This window comes from Caenorhabditis remanei, chromosome III, assembly GCF_010183535.1.
Source record: "Caenorhabditis remanei strain PX506 chromosome III, whole genome shotgun sequence".
Lineage (NCBI taxonomy): Eukaryota > Metazoa > Nematoda > Chromadorea > Rhabditida > Rhabditidae > Caenorhabditis > Caenorhabditis remanei.
The window spans coordinates 9,160,517-9,179,460 of record NC_071330.1 but is presented as its reverse complement, the minus strand read 5'-3'; the positions used below and the strand labels follow the sequence as shown (position 1 = coordinate 9,179,460).

Genomic DNA, 18,944 nt, shown 5'->3' with positions numbered 1-18,944 from the left:
ACTTCCTGTCGAATCTGAAATTATCCCGTATCCACACCGTTCTCATATTATCTCATTCCAGCATTTCCAATAAATATTGTTCACAAACGGATCTGAATTCTAAGAATCAACCCTTTTTCAGAATTCTTTTTCTTTCTTCAGATGAATTCTTTCCCTCATATCGTCTTCCACTAATCTCCGTGTCCCTTTCACCTCCTCCTTTCATTCATTTTCTGTCATCAGAATAAATGAATCCGTGATGGAAAAAGAAGCAAAGTGGCCAATAGTAGCCACACCCATTACTTTCAATCATCTTATTCTTCGTCTGCTACAGTACCAGATGATTATTCCCGACGGAACGACATGAATCCATTTGTATCGACGAGTACACGACATTGCGCGCGAAAAAAAAACATTCAAAGCATGGTCATTTCAACGACAAAGACGCAACGCAATGTGATTCAATTTCAATGAGAAATACCGTCGATCGAATTACCCGAGACTTTCTCGTACATCTTCTTCTTCTCTGTCATCCTAACCTAGACAATTATCTTCTGCGGAAAAGAAGAAGGGCGTTGTTGTCGTCGTCTCAGGCGTTGAATGCCTACATTTTACGTGTTTCTCTCTCTCTCTTCCTCTCACTGTATGTCTATGTTTCATCCAAGAACTTATGACATTTCAATTCAAAGTATCTTTTCTATATTTCAATCATTGGTGAAGTCACTTGACAGCTTTTCAGCTCTTGAAACCCTCAAGACACATCTGCTTCTCCCCTTTCATTTTATCTGAAATATATAATTCCATGAATTCAGAGATTCACAAAAGATGAATATAAATCATCCTTTTTCTACGTCTTAATCATACCTTCCTTCTGAATTTTCCCCCATAACATTTTGTCTTCTACACAAATCCAAAATCCGACAGGTTTCGATTTCCACCCCTTTTCCAACCACAAACAATTCATTGTCGAGGTCTTATCCCCACTCTTTACCAATGCCGTCGACGTCGTTTTTTTCACTTTTTTTCATCAAAAGATGCCATTCTGAAGCCACACCCGATCGCTCAAAAATGGTTGGGAACAAAAAGAGAAAAGAACCTTGGAACTAAAAGTTATTTATCAATTTAGTCATTTCATTGACCAACTCATTAAGTTTCTAATGGAACTGGTAAGGTTAATTTGTTTAATTTTCAAAGAAATATTTTCTCTTTTTCTCGAATTCCCCTTCTGACCATAAGTACTCTCAATCATCACCTTCGAACATCCGAATATAAGGATAGAAGAGAAAATGTAACTGTCGGTTTCGTGGTCTGACTTGGTATACAATTAGACAGAAGTTTTCACTTTTAAGATGGTTCAGGAACAGTTTCACTTAGTTTTTGGTTTGAGAAAGTTGTGAGTATTAGGAAATTCTGCATATTCTTCAGGTCATAGAATCAATCAGACATATTATTTATGGGCTTTTCTAACAATTATTAAAATTATATATGTGAAAGAACTATTATTTATCCGTCACTATTGAAACTTTTTGAGAAAAACTACTTTTATAAAATTCTTCTTGAATAAGAATCGGAAAATATCTGATTTGTACTTCACATAATACTAGGTTTTCAACCAAATCCAACCACTTTTCACTTTTCGTTTCTGTTTGTTCGTATGCAATTAACCATAGGATATGTCTCTATTCTGGATGTTTTGGCACGCGCCTACTGCCTGCCAGGTAATGTGAATCTCTCTGTGTCTCTTCTCTGTTTTATATGCATTCGAATAACTCATAAGACCTTGTATAGACCTGGGAAAACAGTACAACAAGATGATGTTAGAATAAAAGAAGAAGATGACGAAAAGGGTGTGGTTTTGGTTGATTCGTATTTTCGAAGGATTGACAGAAACAGCCTTCTTCTATTTTTTCTCCGCAATGCGATCGCTTGCAATTCATGACTATCTCTGCTTTTTCTGTCTACTTCAGTTTAGATTTCACATTTTTATTACCGATTTCTCCGTATTCTTTCTCTTTTCCGCCTTAAGATTCCAGGATCGTCTTACTGTTTATTCAAACCATTCAAAACGAAATTCGACAGATTCCGAGAACAACGAAACTGTCTCAATGGGATACCTTTTATTCGTTGAAGGTCGATCCTAGTTCGAATATTTTGTTTGAATTCTCTGTGATTTATGCAGAGAGAATCTTTGATTTTTCTTCTGTTTAAATGCGATGTTTTTTCGCGATTTTCAAGTTCATGATTTCTCACTTGTCACAAGTGTATGAAACGGAACTTTCGAATTTACACTTCCAAATCTCTTTTCTTTCTTTCTTTTCTTTAATCTTTCACCTTTTCAGATTTAGGTTTCCTAATCTCGTTTACCGTTAATCATACTCCATCCTTTTGCAATCAATCAATTTATCAGTTTCTTTTCATTCTATAATTCGTTCTCTTTGTCATTTCTTTCGCTTCCTTTTCTTGTGTTCTCGTTAGAAACAATCATCAAATAACTAGGACAAATAACGCTTTCTTTGTGATTTTTCATCTCTGCTGATATCTTTCCTTTTCGGTTTATTACAAGCAAATTGATAGACATAATTTTTTCAAAACAATTTTTCTCATCAATCAAAATACATGTTTTTACACCCAGGATTCTAGTATATGTCGTTTGAGTATTTTTCTAATTTGTCCTCATCTTAAATTCCGATTGTTTTCAGAATGGCAAAAGTAGAAATTCAAATACGTCGATGTTTTTGTTGTGGCCTAACAGTCGGCTCAACTCTCATTGGTTTCTACACTTTGGTAAGTATTTTTCTCAGTTTCCAATCAATTTCTAAAATTGAATTAAAAAATGGAAGAGCCACGCCCTTTTCCAACGCTTTCTAATCATCTTCTTTTCAATATGAAAACTGGATTCGATGTAATATTACAACACGTAACAGGCCACTGCCATCGGAGGAAGGCAATCACTTTTGATTTATAACCGACTGTTAAGGGGAAGATAGAGAATCAGAAATGTGTTCAGAGGCTAGGTAGATGAAGAAAAGAGAGAAATGTGTAACTGATATGAACCAGATATTATTCAGATTCTATACTTTCTTCTCGCAATTGCTGCTGCCGTTGCACTCTCTGACACAGCAACAAATGGAGATGCTTCTCATTACAATTCTTGTGAACTCGAAGCACAAGGAAAGATAAATGCAGAGAATAGGAAACTGACATTCACTGGTGGAAGAACTGTTGTTGTTGTAGAGGATTCCACTTCTTACCACTGCTCACTTGGACTTTATACCGAGGAGCTGAAATATTCAAAGCAAAGTTTGTTGATATGAGAAAAGAAAAATCAGGAAATTTTCTGAATTTCAGACCGGAATGTATTACTTTTGGTTGACTTAATTCTTTACGTGTCCCTGGTCGTAGCATCACTTATTCTACTTCTTGGAATCTGTTGTAGAAATCAGTGGCTTCTTCTTCCATGGGGACTCTTAATGATTCTTGACATAGTTCGTGGATTCATCTCAGTTTTTTTCATTTTCTGGTATTCCTATGGAAACTTGGCTAGAATTGCCACTGGTATCTTCTTCCTAGGATTGCAGTTTCTACACGTAAGTACAGTAGACAGAAGAACCTCATGACTACATCAAAGAAATTCAGATTTCCTTGTGGATGTCGATGGCTGCCAAATTCCAGAAAATGTACAATAGAAATAATGGAATCCCGGATAAAGTGGTGAGAAATTTGATTGATTTCCTGAATATTTCTCAAATTTCTAATTCAGATTGAGTTATGAATCTTTTTTGTTGTGGTTCTTTTTTGTAACAAAGTCATTTCATTATAATTTCAGTATGATGTTCGTGGTGGATCTCGTGCACCATCAACCTACTACGGAGAGACTCACGCAGTTGCTCCACCACCACATCGTGGAGCAGAATATTATCCAGATCAACATCGACCACAACCATATGGTCATTATGATCAACAACCACCATACAGATATTAATTCTTGTTTTTGTTTGACCGTTTATCACCAAATATTTCAGTTTTTGTCTGTTCCCATTCATTTTTATACCGGTACCTCCTTTTCTCTTGCTCCTCACCACCTACCTTTGTAAAGTTTTGAAAAAGTTAAATTGAAAAAAAATACATTTTATAGAAAAGATTAATAAAACAGGATTATTTAGTTATTCAAATCCATGTGAGAAATCGTCGAATCCATCGAAGCAGAAAATTGGCGACAAACGGCCAGAATACGAAAAAGATCACTGTTTTCCAGGAAGTTGCTTTCGGAACAAGAATGTATACTGTCTGAAAGTTGAAAAAAACTCAAGTAAAATACTTTCAGATCACGAACCGCTTTTTTCATCAAACCAAGCAATAAATTGTGTCTTTCTTCGACTGCTTTTCCGAGTTTATCAATAGATTCGGTGATAACTTTTAGTTCTTTTTCTAGTCTGAAATTCTTCATCTTAAAGAACATTAAACAGAAAAAAACTGAAACCTGTGGCAAGTATTTCGTAGTGTTGGAGAACTCTGTCGAGAAACTCTGATACGAGAGGATGTGTGTGGTTCAGTGAAAGATGAGGATCTGGAGATTAAAATTAGATTCTGTAGTTTCTTTCAGTTCAATCATACCTTGACTGTGTTTCATCATCAATCGCATCTGCATATTCGTTGTCTGAAAGTATGCAAGCACTGGAATCCACTGTTTCATCATTCCCTTTCTCTACTTCTTCTCCTTCTTTTTTATCTTGTTTACCAATTGGTTCGTTTTCCAATTTCTCTTCTATTTCCTCATTTTTCGTGCTTTCTTCCAATTTATTGTTTTCAGAACTTGACTCCAGAATTCCTAAAATCTCAAACTTGGGTGCCAACAGATCATAAGCGTCTCCTTTCATCCATTCTTCTGTTTTATACGTCTTCTGAACATCTCGAATCTTCTGAACAATTGCATCAACATATGCATTCTTCGCATCTTCTGATGTCATTGTATCTAATTTATTCCATGCATTCCATTTATAAACTCCTTGAACATCAAAAAAACTCGGCTTCGATACATCACATTTTCCATGAGTAGCTTGTTTGAAAAGACCATAAAAATTCAATTTCTCATCAGTTGACGTTTTAACTGGTCCTTAAAATTAATACCATGAACAATGAAAATGGGTATAATGAGTGGAATTTCGTTCGGTAGCTAATTCAAGCTCAGAAAACACTCCAATGAAACTTCATGTCAGTTTATGATCATAAAGAATTTTCTAGAAACATACCATCTTTTGGAAGATTCTGAACAATGAAAACAGCAGTTTCAAATTTAGACATTTGACAGAAATAGGACCGGAGTTGATCAACAGTCGATAGAAGTAGAAAAATAATTCTGAAATAGTTTCACGTCCGCAGAAATCTTGATAAGAAAAGAGAAAAAATGAATGATAAGAGAACACCAGACATCACTAGAAATTAGTAAATATGGAGAATGAATCTAGATTAGGGATGAAGTCTTCCGTTTCTAAAATGTATCGGACTTCGTTTCAGATAGGAGAACATTTCAGTTCAGTCAGAAGGCACAAGAAAATGTTGATGAGAAGCGAAGACGGATACCAGAAGAATGATAGATTTATTGATAAGGCAAGACAACAGTGTAGCCGTTCAAAGAAAAAGAAAATAGAAAAGTGGTAATCAAATGTTGAATTGGAGGTAAAAGAGAAACTGATTTGAAGTATTATCAGAGAAGATCCTCAGCTAACTTGATCAACTTGATCAACTACCTGAACCAATTATACAAGATAGAAATTCTTCTGCATTGAAACATGACATCAGAGATAGCCTGTTAAATCAACTAGTTGTTAATGGACCTTCCAGCGAAGAAAACTTGTACCATTGAATAACTTTTTTCTATCCACGAATCCAGTTAAATACATTTTTCTATCCACTAATAAAATTTAATGCATTTTCTTGCATTTGCGTGCCATAAAAATGTATTAAATAGCGTCGTATTTATTTAATTTTGATTTATTAAATATATTTTTGTAGTCGTGAACATTCCAAGGAAAGCTTAAATTACCACCGAAGCCAGTATACTTTTGTTTTTCAGATCTGAATCAAATCAGTACAATCTGCTCACCAAATTACAGTGTTTCTTTTCTTCTCTTTGTCTCAAATGTCTTTAAGTGAGTACTTGTCGTGACTTTTTAAAGATTCACTGAAACCAGTTTCTTCAATTAGATGCAAACTGTATTTTAAAGTACTAGTTCAGTTTTTCAGACTATTTTAATAACCGGTCTACCACCCAGGCGATCCCTCCGTTTCTCGTTTAAACGTTTGGCATTATTTTCGAGGCCGCAGCTGTGCGTCACGGTGTATACACAGCATTTCCGACCGTAGTCCATTTTTAGGACAACTCGAATTTTGTATTTTTATTTTTGGACCCAAATTCACGGAAAACTCGATGCTTCTATAATTATTTTTGCTTGGAAATTCCCCAAAATCTCGCCCAGACGGCACAACAACAAGAGGTATGTCTTCAAAATTCTATTTTGTTTAAAAAAAAATAACATAAATTTTAGGATTTCGAATTTTTTTGAAAACAGTTTTGTTATTATAGTTCGTTGAGCCATATTTTATTATAATTTGTCTGGTCTTTCCAGAAATGGCTGATGACTGGGGATGCAATGTGGATTTGTTCGGCGAGACCAGCAAACCGAGTTCTAAATCCTTGACCGAGCTCGTGGATAGCCTCACAAAGAAAAACATGGTATGTTTGGTTGTTAATTTGTAGTTTTTAGATTCTACAGATCTGTCACAGGCCGGGCCGTTTTTAAACAAAAAACATGCTTCGAACCAAAAATTTAAACTTTTTGGATTTTATGGAAAGTCTTGTTTTCAATTAAGCTCAAAATTCAATAAAAGATGAATATGTATGGTTATTAAAGCACTTCTACTTTGAAATTTCAAAAAATGTTTAAAAAATAGGTGCCTATTTTTAAATCTAGGCCGAGAGACTGTTCAGCCCGGCCAGGACCGGCCCGATTTTTGATAAGACTGAGATTCTATATTTTCAGAACGGAAATCGGCAACCCGCCCAATCTACGCTGCAAGAAGCAGAAAACGTGAAGATTGTTGCCTTCAAGCGTAATGGAACCACCAAGATTCCAATGGTACATGCCCCGAAAATTCTGAAGAAAAAAAAGGCGAATGGGCACCACAACAACAACAATAACATGAAAGTTCTCAACGAGGCTAATCCAAAGAGAGTTCACTTCGATGTAAGGCAGAGATGGCGTTAATTTCTTCGATTCTAAAGTATTAACTTACAGATTGAACAGTTTCTGTCACGAGAAGCAAGCAAAGGTGACCGGGTCGAGGCTCGTGAACGAATGCTCACTTCTTTGGGAGCTGCTCCGTCGAAGCGCGACTACATCAACTACAAGGATCTGAAGATCGAGAGAGCGCAGAAAAAGGCAGAGGCAAAAGCTCATGCTGAAATGTTTCACGCCAATAGTCTCTCAATGCTTAACACAAAGAAGAAAAGCAAAAAGAAGAAGTAACTATCAACAATATCTTCTAGATTTTTATCGGTTTTCGTTTCTCAAAATAACTTTCCTTCTTTTTTCTCCCCTCCTTACAGTTTTATCGTATTCAATGCACGCTGGACGTGAAAACGCACTGCTGGCATCAGATCTTTTTTCTTTACTGTCTTAATTTAAGAAAAGTCACCTTCATAGAATTTTGTTCGTCTTGTGATTTGATTTGCCTCCATTTCCACCCTCATCTTCCGATAGACTGTACATCAATCCCTTTCCTAAACTCCATTCTTCCATCTATGTTCGTTGTTACTACGTGTTTATAAAGTTCTAAAAATCTAGCTGTGACAATTTCTGAAGTCAAAATTCGTTTTAATCGGAGAGTTATATTGCGCACTACTCAGGCAACTCGATGTTAGTCTAATTAGACAACCGAAGTCTAATTAGACAGAATAGCAATCTAAATACAATCTAGTTAGATTAGCTCGTTTTTAAAGTCTAATTATTGTCGCAACAAAAAAGTTCCGACATTTTTTCCCCCTCGGTGTTTGCAGACTCAAGCCAAAATTTGATAATTTTGGCTTGAGTCTGCAAACACCGAGGGTGAAAAAATGTCGGAACTTTTTTATTTCGATAATAGACAGTTTCAAAGTCTAAATAGACAGTTTTGAAGTCTAATTAGATTGTATGTTAGTTGGATTAGACAAAATTGTAGTCTAATTAGACAAAATGCTAGTCTAATTAGACTGTACGTCAATCTAACTGGGTCGCGTTAGTCTCTAAATTTACTTGAATTAGATTGATATCGAGTTGCCTGAGTAGTTATTAAAAGCTCGAATCTCAATGTCGAAAGTGGGTAACCAACTAGAGCTAAATATGACTTCTCAACATATCTGCCTTACCATAAAATTGCTGTTACTGGTGATAATATCTTATCAGTTCTACTAGTCATGAAATATCGGGCCCCCACGAAAATCGGCGCACCGCGTAAATCGGGGAAAGTCCGCACGGTCGAACGCAAAGTGCCGCGCACTTTTTTCAGTATTTTTTTTTCTCAATGATTTTTTGGCAAAGTTTGTGCGATTTGTGTGTTCTATCGGTATGAAAATGACATTCTCGTCATGAATTTTATTGATTAAAAAAATAACATTTATTTAGAAATTAATGAAAGTAAAAACTTCCATAGCAATGGATTTTATCGAAGAGGATCGATATCTCAAAGAAGTGGAATTGGTGTGTATTCCAGATACGCTCGTAATGTTGAAGATGAAAAAGAAATGAAGAAAAATCATATTTAGAATGGAAAACGATTCTTCAAGCGAAAGAAAAAAAAGAAACCGCAGTTGATGAAGATCCGTCATTGTATTTCTGTAATAAGTTAGTGTTGTAAGCAGATTCTTAGAGTTTTTCAAATTTATTTTAATTCCGAAAACGTCCGACAGATCTTGAGTGATTTTGGCTCGAAGATGAACAGTAGAAGAAAGCTGGAATTCAAATCTGAAAACAATCTAAATTGAGCTCCTTTACATGGTTACCAGGCAAAATAACGAAAAAATTAATATTATTTTTACAAAATCAATAAAATTCATGACGAGAATGAGATTTTCATACCGATAGAACACACAAATCGCACAAACGTTGCCAAAAAATCATTGAGAAAAAAAAATACTGAAAAAAGTGCGCGGCACTTTGCGGTCGACCGTGCGGACTTTCCCCGATTTTCGTTCCCCGATTTAAAGGCGCTCCCCGATTTTCGTGGTGCGCCCGAAAATCGGGGAAAACAACTACGGTTTGGAAACTGCAAATTTGCGTTCGTCTGTGCACACTTCACCCGATTTTCGTAGTCCCGAAATATCTATGCTGATATGGCAACTTGTTTTGTCAAAATCAAAAACAATGTTTTGATACTTCGGATGCTTCATGGTTTGCTAGTATTTGGCTTCTAGTAATGCTGTTCCAGGCGACATGAATTATTTTCTAGAACTAAAAATTTTAAAGTTGAATTTATATAAAAAAGATTTCTGAAAGCCTGTGTTTGTCAATATCATTTGTTTTTTATAATCTGTTCTGGTTTGTTTTCTCAAATATTTTGTCTTCTTTTCCGAATGAGGCGAGAAATCTTGGAAAAATACGGTTCTCAATGCATTAGTCTTATGTTTTAGAACAATTTTCTTGGGGTTGAGAATACGATTTTTTAGTCCCAGGGTCACGCACATTATCGACGAGACCCCACCGATTCCGCGGAAGAAATTTTCGATGGAAAAATTTTCGATGGAAAGTGGGCGGAGTTTCAAGTTGCAACTCCACCGCACACTTTTTTCCCGATTTAATTTTTTTCACAGGCTGCCTAATTTTGTGATATTTTTTTCGGTAGAGAGAGCCGGCTTCTGTGACTCCTTAAAAAATCATACCGAAGCATAAAACTTCAAAAAATAAACGGATTCGGGACTTCTAAGTTTCAGGAAAGACTGTGCGGTGATGTTGCAGTTTAAACTCCGCCCACTTTCCATCGAAAATTTCTTCCGCGGAATCGGTGGGGTCTCTTATCGACTTCGTTTTGGTGTAACCGCGCTCTGCTAGACAGACAACCACGAAGCGCGCGCACGTTTCGCGGCTGTTTGCTATGCCTAGACCATTTTGAATACTATACCACTTATACTTGCTGTATTTTCTCTTTCTTCCAACTTTTCAGTCATTAGGGTTAATTTATTTATATGTTTCAGTAATCGATGGGTCCACGCTCACCAAGTCATAGCAGATCTCCTTCTCGCTCTAGAGGGGTAAGTATTTTCGTTTTATCGATTAACTCTGAGTCACTTTAACACGTATTCCTCAAATTGATTCTTTCACTGAACTTCCAAAAGAAAAAGTAGAAAATACTGATATTCTGCAGACTTGTCTGAAATTGAAATGAATGAAGAAAGAAAGCTTGATATCAGGAATGCAATGAAAGAATATCAGTTATCATATTTTGAAAGCGGATCATAAAGAAGAATAATTGGGAGAAGGCTTGAAGAAAGAAAAAGAAGGGAAGATAGGAAGAATTCAGAAGTCATTTGGGGGAAGCTAATCAAGAAAAATCATGCCAGTTGATGATTATGATGCCCTTGGACTTTGCCCCGTTTTGCAGAACTCTCGTGGCCGCTCCAGATCGCCTTCCAAGTCACCGGAATACCGCAGGGAACGCGAAAAGTATGTTTAGCCACATAATATCTGGTCATGACTGAGTTTCTGTCGAGGTGTTTAGTTCGGCGCTGTTTCGTAAAAAAGTTCAAGACATATGTTTTCCAGCTCTCGTTCACGTTCTCCACGCCCGCGTTACGGAGGTGGTGGTCGCGGACGCGGTGGAGGTGGTGGTGGTGGTGGGCAGTATGATCGTGAGAACCCACCACCATCCAAGTGTCTCGGGGTTTTCAACCTATCGTCGTACACAACCGATAAAGACTTACGCGATGTTTTTGGCGAGTTTGGCGAAATAGACAAATGTGATTTAGTATATGACCGCCCATCTGGAAACTCGCGTGGATTCGGTTTCATTTACTTCAAACTAATCGAAGACGCTACTGCAGCTCGAGAAAAACTTTGCAACACAGACTTGGATGGCCATAAGGTAGATTGAAGCATTAAACATATTATCGTTCATGCAAACATCTTACAGATTCGTGTCGACTATTCTTTCACAAAACGCGGACATTCACCAACTCCTGGGCAATACATGGGTGATCGCCGTGGAGGTGGTAGAGACCGCTTCAACGATAGAGGTGGACGAGGTGGTGGTGACAGATACGGCGGTGATCGTCACGATGGTGATCGTTATGGTGGGGATCGGTACGGTGGCGATAGATTCGGGGGAGCAGAACGTCACGGTGGAGGGGATCGTTTTGGCGGTGGACGAAGAGGATCTCCAGAGAGACGGTTTGTGCTAAATATATATATATATATCGAGAAAAATAAACTAAACTGATTCATTTCAGTTATGGAGGCGGTGGATTCCGCAGTGGAGGTGGCGGCAGTGGGTTCATGAGAAATGGCGGAGGTCCCGATCGTCGCGATCATCGCGATCGTGAAAGTGACAGAAATGGTGGAAGCGGAGGGCATCGCCCGTATGATCCTCAATTCAGACGCCGTGTTGAATCGTATGGATCCGGAGGGCAACGTCGTAATGACAGATACTGATCAATTAAAACATCCACACTTGTTCTCTTTCTCCATGTATCACTTGACCGAACATCATTTATCGTCCACATTCTTGAATTTTTGAACTTATTCTTGTTTTGATCTATAATAATGTTTTAAGATTTAATTCCGTACTTGTTTTTAGCACCGCGGAACTTCGTTTTCTACATACTTAATTTTTTGTAAATGTTCCAGTGCGAAATCCGTTATAACGAGACCATATAAACCAAATAAATTCTACCTTCAATTTTTATCGGCGAAGATTATTTCGACAAAACATTATAATGAAATCAAAATGAAGGAGGTATTTTCATAGAAGAATGGGGAAAGTCGGGTTGATAATTAAATAACACAAACATGAATATTAAAGTCGATCATTTATAATCCAATCTCTCTGGGAACATCAAATAGTTACCCGCGCTCAGAAAGAATGGTGAAAATCAAGGGGAGAATACCACGAGGGCTATCTAAAAGGAGCAAGACGACGCTATCATAATACTACAGCGCCTAGGATCTGTGAAGGGGGACTACAATATTAAAAAAGAGGAAAGTGGTGGGACTAAACTATAGTGATCTGAAACATGATTCAATTACGAAAGTTCACGCACAGTAGAATGTCGCTGTGGATACAATTGATGACGGGGTGGAGGAAAAGGATAACAAGGAAGAGATTTAAAGGAAGTGAGGAACGTAGATAGAAATTGAGATGGATTTAGTCAAATTCCTTGTCTTCGAGGAATTTGTACTCAAAAGTGAACGACTCCTTTTTGCGTTGAGACCATTTCTCGAAATCGAAATACACGTAAGTTCCCTGAAATTATCATTTTAATTTAAAATAAATGTGATTTCAAGTTATCTACCTGCTCATAATCGTCAGTGATTTGTTTTGGCTCCTCGTGTCGTTGGAACCACGTCAAATATTTAGTGTGGAAGCGCCAAGATAGTTTCTTGAGGGCTTTTGCAGCAAGAAGCTGAGCTCGAGTGCCTTCCATATAATAGAAAATAAAGAACAATGTATCGGGAGCCAAACGAAGATAATATTCAAGACTATCGGATGTATTTGGAGCTGCCTGAAACGCTAGAAATTTAAAAACAACTGTTATGTCAAACAATACTCACCTGTCCATACCAGCTTGGCACAGGGAAAGACATCTTTGACAAATAGTTTCTTGGTTTCTCACTGTCCAATGGAAAAGTAGCTTTCGCGCAAGCCAGCTCCAACGCAGCCAACTGTCCGTCGAATTCTTGTGTCATCGATGTGCGTCCGAGAGGTGATGCCCCCAGCCAAGCAGGGATATGAGCACGTTTTGGCCCGGTGGCGACAGCCGGTTGAGGAGCGGCCATGTTGAGTGCAGCTTGCAGTGCGGGGTCGTCAGATGGCATTCCACCCAACATAGACGTCGTAGTGGTGGAAATGGTTGACTGCTGCTGCGGCTGCTGTGGCGTCGACCGAGCCACGTTCGTTGCCTCTCCTCAAAAATTCTTATTAGTAAGAGGAAGGTGAAGTCATATATCATGGAATGCAATTGTATCTGGAGTTTTCAACGAGGTAAATGAGAAACTAGCAACGACCTTTTCATTATCATCGAAAGACGCATCTAAACAAGGCGTCACGAAGTTTAAAAATAGAATTAAGAAGGCATCTCTTCTGGCTTTAAATCGAGCAGAAGTTGTCCAAGAAACGCTGTCGACATCTGTGGATTCAATCTAATGGTAACTTTTTACATTTCCTATAGACTATTTAACAAGTTTCTCAATTTCACATTTTTTGTGAGGAAAAGAAAATCTATTCATCTTGCGAGTAGAGCCATATTTAATTAGGTGATGCATCTATTCAGTAGTTCCTGACAAATTCATCAGAAGAACTATAACTGGTCATGTATTTGTCTTATGCTATACGTACAAAAGAATACGAAAACATAGACCAGTGTACTAGATGAGGTAGTTCTGGCGCAGCGCCATGCTACAATGTTAGGTTTGAGAGAAACAGGGAAAGAAAAACGAACGAGGCATTAAAAAATCAAACAAAGTGCTACCACACGAGGAAGTGAGGCGAGGAACAGACAAACATACGAATCAATACAATGTGATAAGAAAAAGAGCACATGAGATAGGATGCTAGTGAAGCTATCTAACTGGAACCCTCAAACAGAAAAAAAAACTAAAATTGAGAGAATTGCAAACGGAAAGGTTAGAGTGACGCAATCTCTTGAGAAATGCAGTGTGTTCTTGTGCTCCTCTTTTTCTCGAAATGTTCTTAGCTGTTTTTGTTAAAAACAAGATTGAAGAGGCAATCGGAAGAAAAGAAAAACCACTGTTAGGCAGGATGAGGTTGCGAAATATATTCGTGGCTCATTATGGCGAGCGTGTGCTCGCCTCGCTGGCATTAGGACCAGTGGGCGGCGGCTCTCGAACTCTAAACTGACGTCACACCTATTTTAGGATAAACTTCAAGAAATCGTCCAGTATTTGGTAGGGGGACAAAAACTCAATGTTCACGAAAACGATTAAAAAAGAAACAGAGAGAGGAGGATAGAGATGATGAAAAGAAGGAAGATACAAGAAAAGAGAAAATAAGGTCAGCATCGAGAAAAAACCGAACTCGACCGACTAACACGTTGCGTTCTCCGATCTTATGTGTCTATGAAAAGAAGGCATGAAAACACATGTGACATAAAACATTTCTCGTTTCTCATTTCTTTCCCTGCTATAACAAGAAAACTGGAATTTAGAGGGTGGACATTCGAAATTAATTCTGTTTCACTGCTGAAATCAGTTTTTTCCTATGGTTTCTAGTTATGATCTCAGTTACAATCTAGGTCAACGAGTAGGAATGGGAAAATTTCGGTGAATTTTAATTTCTATTTAGAAAAAGTAATTCCATACATACTTGCGACAGGTCGGGCCGGGCCCAGATTTTTCAAGTATGATCTCGTCCCGTATGCACCTGTAGTAACTCTTCGCATCTGCTACTGAACAATTATGTCATTATAGAAAACAGCTGCGCCTAAGATGGATGCTGTTCTTATAGTAAGACGAGAAATAGAAGGAAATATATGTTGGGAGAAGAAAAAGGAAAGAGAACGAAATAGGAGAAAGATGAATGTCTATTGACTAAAAAGAATAAAAAAAAACGGTGTCCTATTCTGGGTTTCCTCCCCCTATAATCATCATAATTGTTCAGTTTCTCCTCGGAAATGAAAAAAGAGCAAGGTGTCGCAAGAAGCATGGAAGAAAAAGAACACACGAGATTATAAGACGGAGAGAAGAAGAAGAACACGAAAATGCTCTAGAGGGCGCGCCCTCGAAATGATGACTATAGAAAATGAAGGTGATCCAACATGGAAGTAGATCAAAAACGTTCAAAAAAGTGACACCCTTCTTGTTTAAAGCTCAAAAGAAACGTTGATTTTGTACATCATAGTGTTTCTCGAAAACTAATAGATGCAGTAAAATACTCTCGAATCGAATGATCAACTGTCAAACGATATGCCTGTTGACACATTTCCGCTCAAAACTATAGCCAATAAACAACTGAAATGTTAATTTTGCCAATTTTCAGCTCCTCTTTCTTTTCCTCTTCTTTAATAAATGTTACATTTTGTGAAAAGAAATGAATCATCATGGAAGATAGCAGCAAAGGGACCGCGCTTCTACCCACTTTTTGTATCAAGCCAAGTTTATAGCATTGAACATTATTTGGCTTACCATTCACACTTTCCGCCTTTGCTGTTATAGTAGTAGCAACTTGTTTCGGCGGCTCCGAAGGTTCAGCGGTTGTAGTTGTAGATGTGGCGATAGATCCTCGAGATGTCGTTGAAGTGATACTATCCTTCTTTTGTGGGACCTGTACAATACAATTACAATTATAATGTACAGTTTTAAAAACTTCGATAGAAAATAATAATAACTAATCACGCCACATTTTACACATTCCGACAGTACAAACTAAAACTACGGTTTTTTTTTGAAAACTTCGACACTTTCAGAAATTAGCCTTTTTGAAATGTCTCTGCGGCTCTCTCTTTCTGTCATTCAAGGCAAAATGATCAAAATCATTCAGAGTCAGATGTCAATATAAATTTCATCTTCGAATTTTTTCTTCTCTGCTATACAACGAAAAAGCCATTGCCGTGTGTCTTACATCGACAGCTCACAAGGGTGCTGTCATAAATCCGTCTACGACGTCGATGCTTGACTTTGTCCGATTTCGGGAGCTTCTTTCTCTTTTTCAATGCGTGTTGCTTGGTACCCTCTCATTTTGTTTCGCGAAGTCTTCGGCTTTATTTTACTTTTTAAATACAACATTTTCAAGTGAATATCGATCGAATTTTTCGCTTTAAAAAATTCGTGAAGTTTCCATTATTCTCGTTTCTTAACTTTTTCAAGAAATGAATCGATCGCTTGATTCTACATAATGCTAATTCGCTTTTTGAAACCGAAATAACTACACGCTTGTACAAACAATCATGCTATCTATCACTAATTACTGCAACTATTTATTCCTATCTACCAAAAATCACTGTCACAACGATTTGATCACCTCTTCATTTACACTGTTCACTTGCTGTTGTTCTTTTTCTTCAGAAGATAAGAACGGCGCCGAGTCAGTAGAAGAAGATTTATCAGTTATTTCCAGAGAAGTTGGCGGAGAAGAGTCTTCCGATAGCTTCTCCGCTATCTTGGAAACAGGATCCACTTCCACTTTAGAGCATTCTTTTTCCTGATTATCATAAATTATTCAGATTAATTTTATTTGAACTGTAAATATTTCTATCGAGTTTTTTCGAAGATCATTCTATTTCTGAACTAAACACTAGTTTCAGTACTTCAGTATAATATTGTTCCCGGTATTCCATATCAACTAACCTCATTAACGGAATTCGTCGGTGGTGGTACAGGGACTGTTTTTCCTGTTATTATCGGCGACGGTGCAGCTGGTTGGGCAAGAGATGGAGCCGGAGAACTAACAGATACAGGTGTTGAAGGCACAGGAGTAGTGGTGGATCGTCCTGCTGCCACAGAGTTATATGGAATCCCAGGAGGTGGTGGCGCTGTCGAGGCTGAATTCAAGTATTTAATGTCTGTCTTTGCAAGTTCCCCTCTATCTCTTTCACACCCTTAGCTCTAAATGATTTTCAAAATGGTAGAGGTAGTCTCACCTGGAGTGACAGGTGGTGTTCTCGGTCTGTCCACATTTGAATCCTTGCTAGCTAATCGTTTGAGCTCAGGCGTTCCAGCATGAGGTGATGGCATAGAGAGTGGAGCAACTCTTCGCCCGGCGGGACTTGGTGGCTGACCATTTTCTCCGCTTGTATGTCGTGATCCAGAAACAGCTCCCGATTCCGATGTATCAATTCCGAGCTCATGCCCATTCTCTTTGTGATCTTCGTCGACAGATGCCACATTAACTCCTCCGATTTGTTGACAAAGTTTCTCCAAGTTGAGTTCATCGTAAGCATCTTCTGGGTCATAATCTTCTGCATGTTCTGCATCGTCTTCATTCATCATTTCTACATAAGCTTCAATAGGTTCTTTCAGAGTATCGTGCACCTTTTTTGCTCCCAGGCTTTCGTTACTGACCATTCGCATACAAATCTGGAATATGATAGCGTAAAATTTAACTTTTCAGTAACTGAATGTGTCCCATTTGTCATAGGCTTGTCGCGGAACCCGTGAATTACCTCTAGCTTCTCTATGTGAAAGTTTATTCGGTCCAAATGACGTCTTAACATTTCCGTTCTCCTTTCCCTTTCATTTTTCGATTTCGAATCTTCCTTTTTCGCACGTTTTCCTTTACCAATGTCCGCTGTGGCAAGAGACTCCATATGCATTTCAGAACGGTCAACTTCTTCATTTAACGATCGGATTTGATGCTGGATCCAATCCATTGTTTCTGCTTTTTCCTTCTCTTTTGGATCCATCTTTTCTTCAGCAGAAAGTCCCTTGAATAAGATACTATTTACTGCTCTTTCAATAAGATTTTTTTTCAATCATCTAAATATGAAAAACGTTTTATTATATCGTACCAATTTGCTGTGTGGCTTTGTTTTGTTTTCTCGTTCTACATCCTTGAATTGTTCCATCCGCTGCTCAATCAGTTTTCTGTACGCGTTTAACTTTTCTTTGTCCTGAAGTATATTGGTTATACTCGGCGCTTTGTCATTTCGTTTACCTTGATTTCGCTAGCATTCTGCCAATTTTTGACCTGATCTCTGAGCCTTTGTAGCTTTTTGATTTCTTTTTTGAGATCATCTTGGTACTTGTCGCGTTGATTGTCACTGTTTGCTTCATGCATTTTTTCCATTGTTTCTTCGAATAGCTCGACGCCTTCGTCGATCTAAAACGATTACCAATTATTTAGAGGACGAAAACAGACAAGATACCTTTTTGAAACATTTTTCAATTTCTGCTAACAGTTTTCGCTTTTCAGCCATCGTCTGAAAAGTTGTACGTAGCGTAATAATGAAGAGGCTTAAAATACGAATAAAACACACTGGTTTCATATCGAATTCAATTTCCACATTTTTAAAACAAAACATAAATCTTCATTAAATTTTATTTACAGTCGATTGAAAAAATATAGCAAAAGCTTTCGATAAAAAGAGTTTGAATCGAGAAAAAGCAGTGAGAGTGTGTCATAAGACGGAAACGCAGAGAATGAGAGATGCAAAACAAGCGACTTCATCGTCTTTTTCTCAGTCCCTCAAGGGAAATATATTGATTAGAAGTGAGGAAAAGTAAAAATATCTCATTTTGAATACGGACGAAAAATAGTAACAATAATAATAATAATTTTTCAACACACCTCAGAAACTATGCGATAGAAAGAACATCAACAGTCACACGTTCGAATAATTACCACGAGCATGAGATTGCGTTGCCATAACGAAATACTAGAAGCAGTTGAACGATATTATATATCATTTGCAGCAATGAAGCAAGTTACCACTTTATATAGCTTAAACCGAAATAAAAACAATTCGATTACGACCTATAGTTTTATCGATTAATTTCGTGCATTGTTTTTACACTGTTTCTTCTATAAATTCCTCAAAATCGAAATATTTTGCTTATTGGAAGAAAATTAGAGAAATAAACCTGAGGATTATTCCTGCAAGTTCTCAGAGGATAAATACTTAGAAAAAACTCTCATTCAGTGAAAATGGTAGATTTCTGTTTTGCGGGTCTTTTTAGAATTAATAACATTTTTGACATCTGAGATAAATTCACGGAAATTTAAAAAATTGGATTAATCGTAGAAAATATGAACAACGGGCCTGAATC

The 18,944-nt window shown here is 37.6% G+C and overlaps 5 protein-coding genes across 5 annotated transcripts; 4 read left to right on the top strand and 1 right to left on the bottom strand.

The window, feature by feature from the left end:
• Positions 1 to 2,679: 2,679 nt before the first annotated feature.
• GCK72_010210 (uncharacterized protein) lies at positions 2,680 to 3,961 on the top strand (the record flags this gene model as incomplete). Its single annotated transcript, XM_003104090.2, has 5 exons — positions 2,680 to 2,763; positions 3,048 to 3,279; positions 3,328 to 3,566; positions 3,616 to 3,690; positions 3,806 to 3,961. The coding sequence occupies 5 exons, from the start codon at positions 2,680 to 2,682 to the stop codon at positions 3,959 to 3,961; spliced, it is 786 nt and encodes a 261-aa protein (XP_003104138.2).
• Positions 3,962 to 6,607: 2,646 nt separating this feature from the next.
• Positions 6,608 to 7,505, top strand: GCK72_010209 (uncharacterized protein; the record flags this gene model as incomplete). The annotated part of the gene is made up of 3 exons (XM_003104135.2): positions 6,608 to 6,712; positions 7,020 to 7,223; positions 7,275 to 7,505. The coding sequence occupies 3 exons, from the start codon at positions 6,608 to 6,610 to the stop codon at positions 7,503 to 7,505; spliced, it is 540 nt and encodes a 179-aa protein (XP_003104183.2).
• A 3,058-nt stretch (positions 7,506 to 10,563) lies between these two features.
• On the top strand, positions 10,564 to 11,657 carry GCK72_010208 (uncharacterized protein; the record flags this gene model as incomplete). Its single annotated transcript, XM_003104100.2, has 4 exons — positions 10,564 to 10,673; positions 10,773 to 11,091; positions 11,140 to 11,396; positions 11,456 to 11,657. 4 exons carry the CDS (start codon positions 10,564 to 10,566, stop codon positions 11,655 to 11,657), a joined length of 888 nt encoding a protein of 295 aa, XP_003104148.2.
• A 706-nt stretch (positions 11,658 to 12,363) lies between these two features.
• GCK72_010207 (uncharacterized protein) lies at positions 12,364 to 16,782 on the top strand (the record flags this gene model as incomplete). The annotated part of the gene is made up of 2 exons (XM_053727744.1): positions 12,364 to 12,459; positions 16,492 to 16,782. 2 exons carry the CDS (start codon positions 12,364 to 12,366, stop codon positions 16,780 to 16,782), a joined length of 387 nt encoding a protein of 128 aa, XP_053587321.1.
• GCK72_010206 (uncharacterized protein) lies at positions 12,370 to 18,094 on the bottom strand (the record flags this gene model as incomplete). The annotated part of the gene is made up of 11 exons (XM_053727743.1): positions 12,370 to 12,468; positions 12,518 to 12,727; positions 12,777 to 13,129; positions 15,366 to 15,504; positions 16,201 to 16,380; positions 16,527 to 16,720; positions 16,820 to 17,255; positions 17,342 to 17,602; positions 17,687 to 17,788; positions 17,833 to 17,997; positions 18,044 to 18,094. 11 exons carry the CDS (start codon positions 18,092 to 18,094, stop codon positions 12,370 to 12,372), a joined length of 2,190 nt encoding a protein of 729 aa, XP_053587320.1.
• Positions 18,095 to 18,944: the final 850 nt, after the last annotated feature.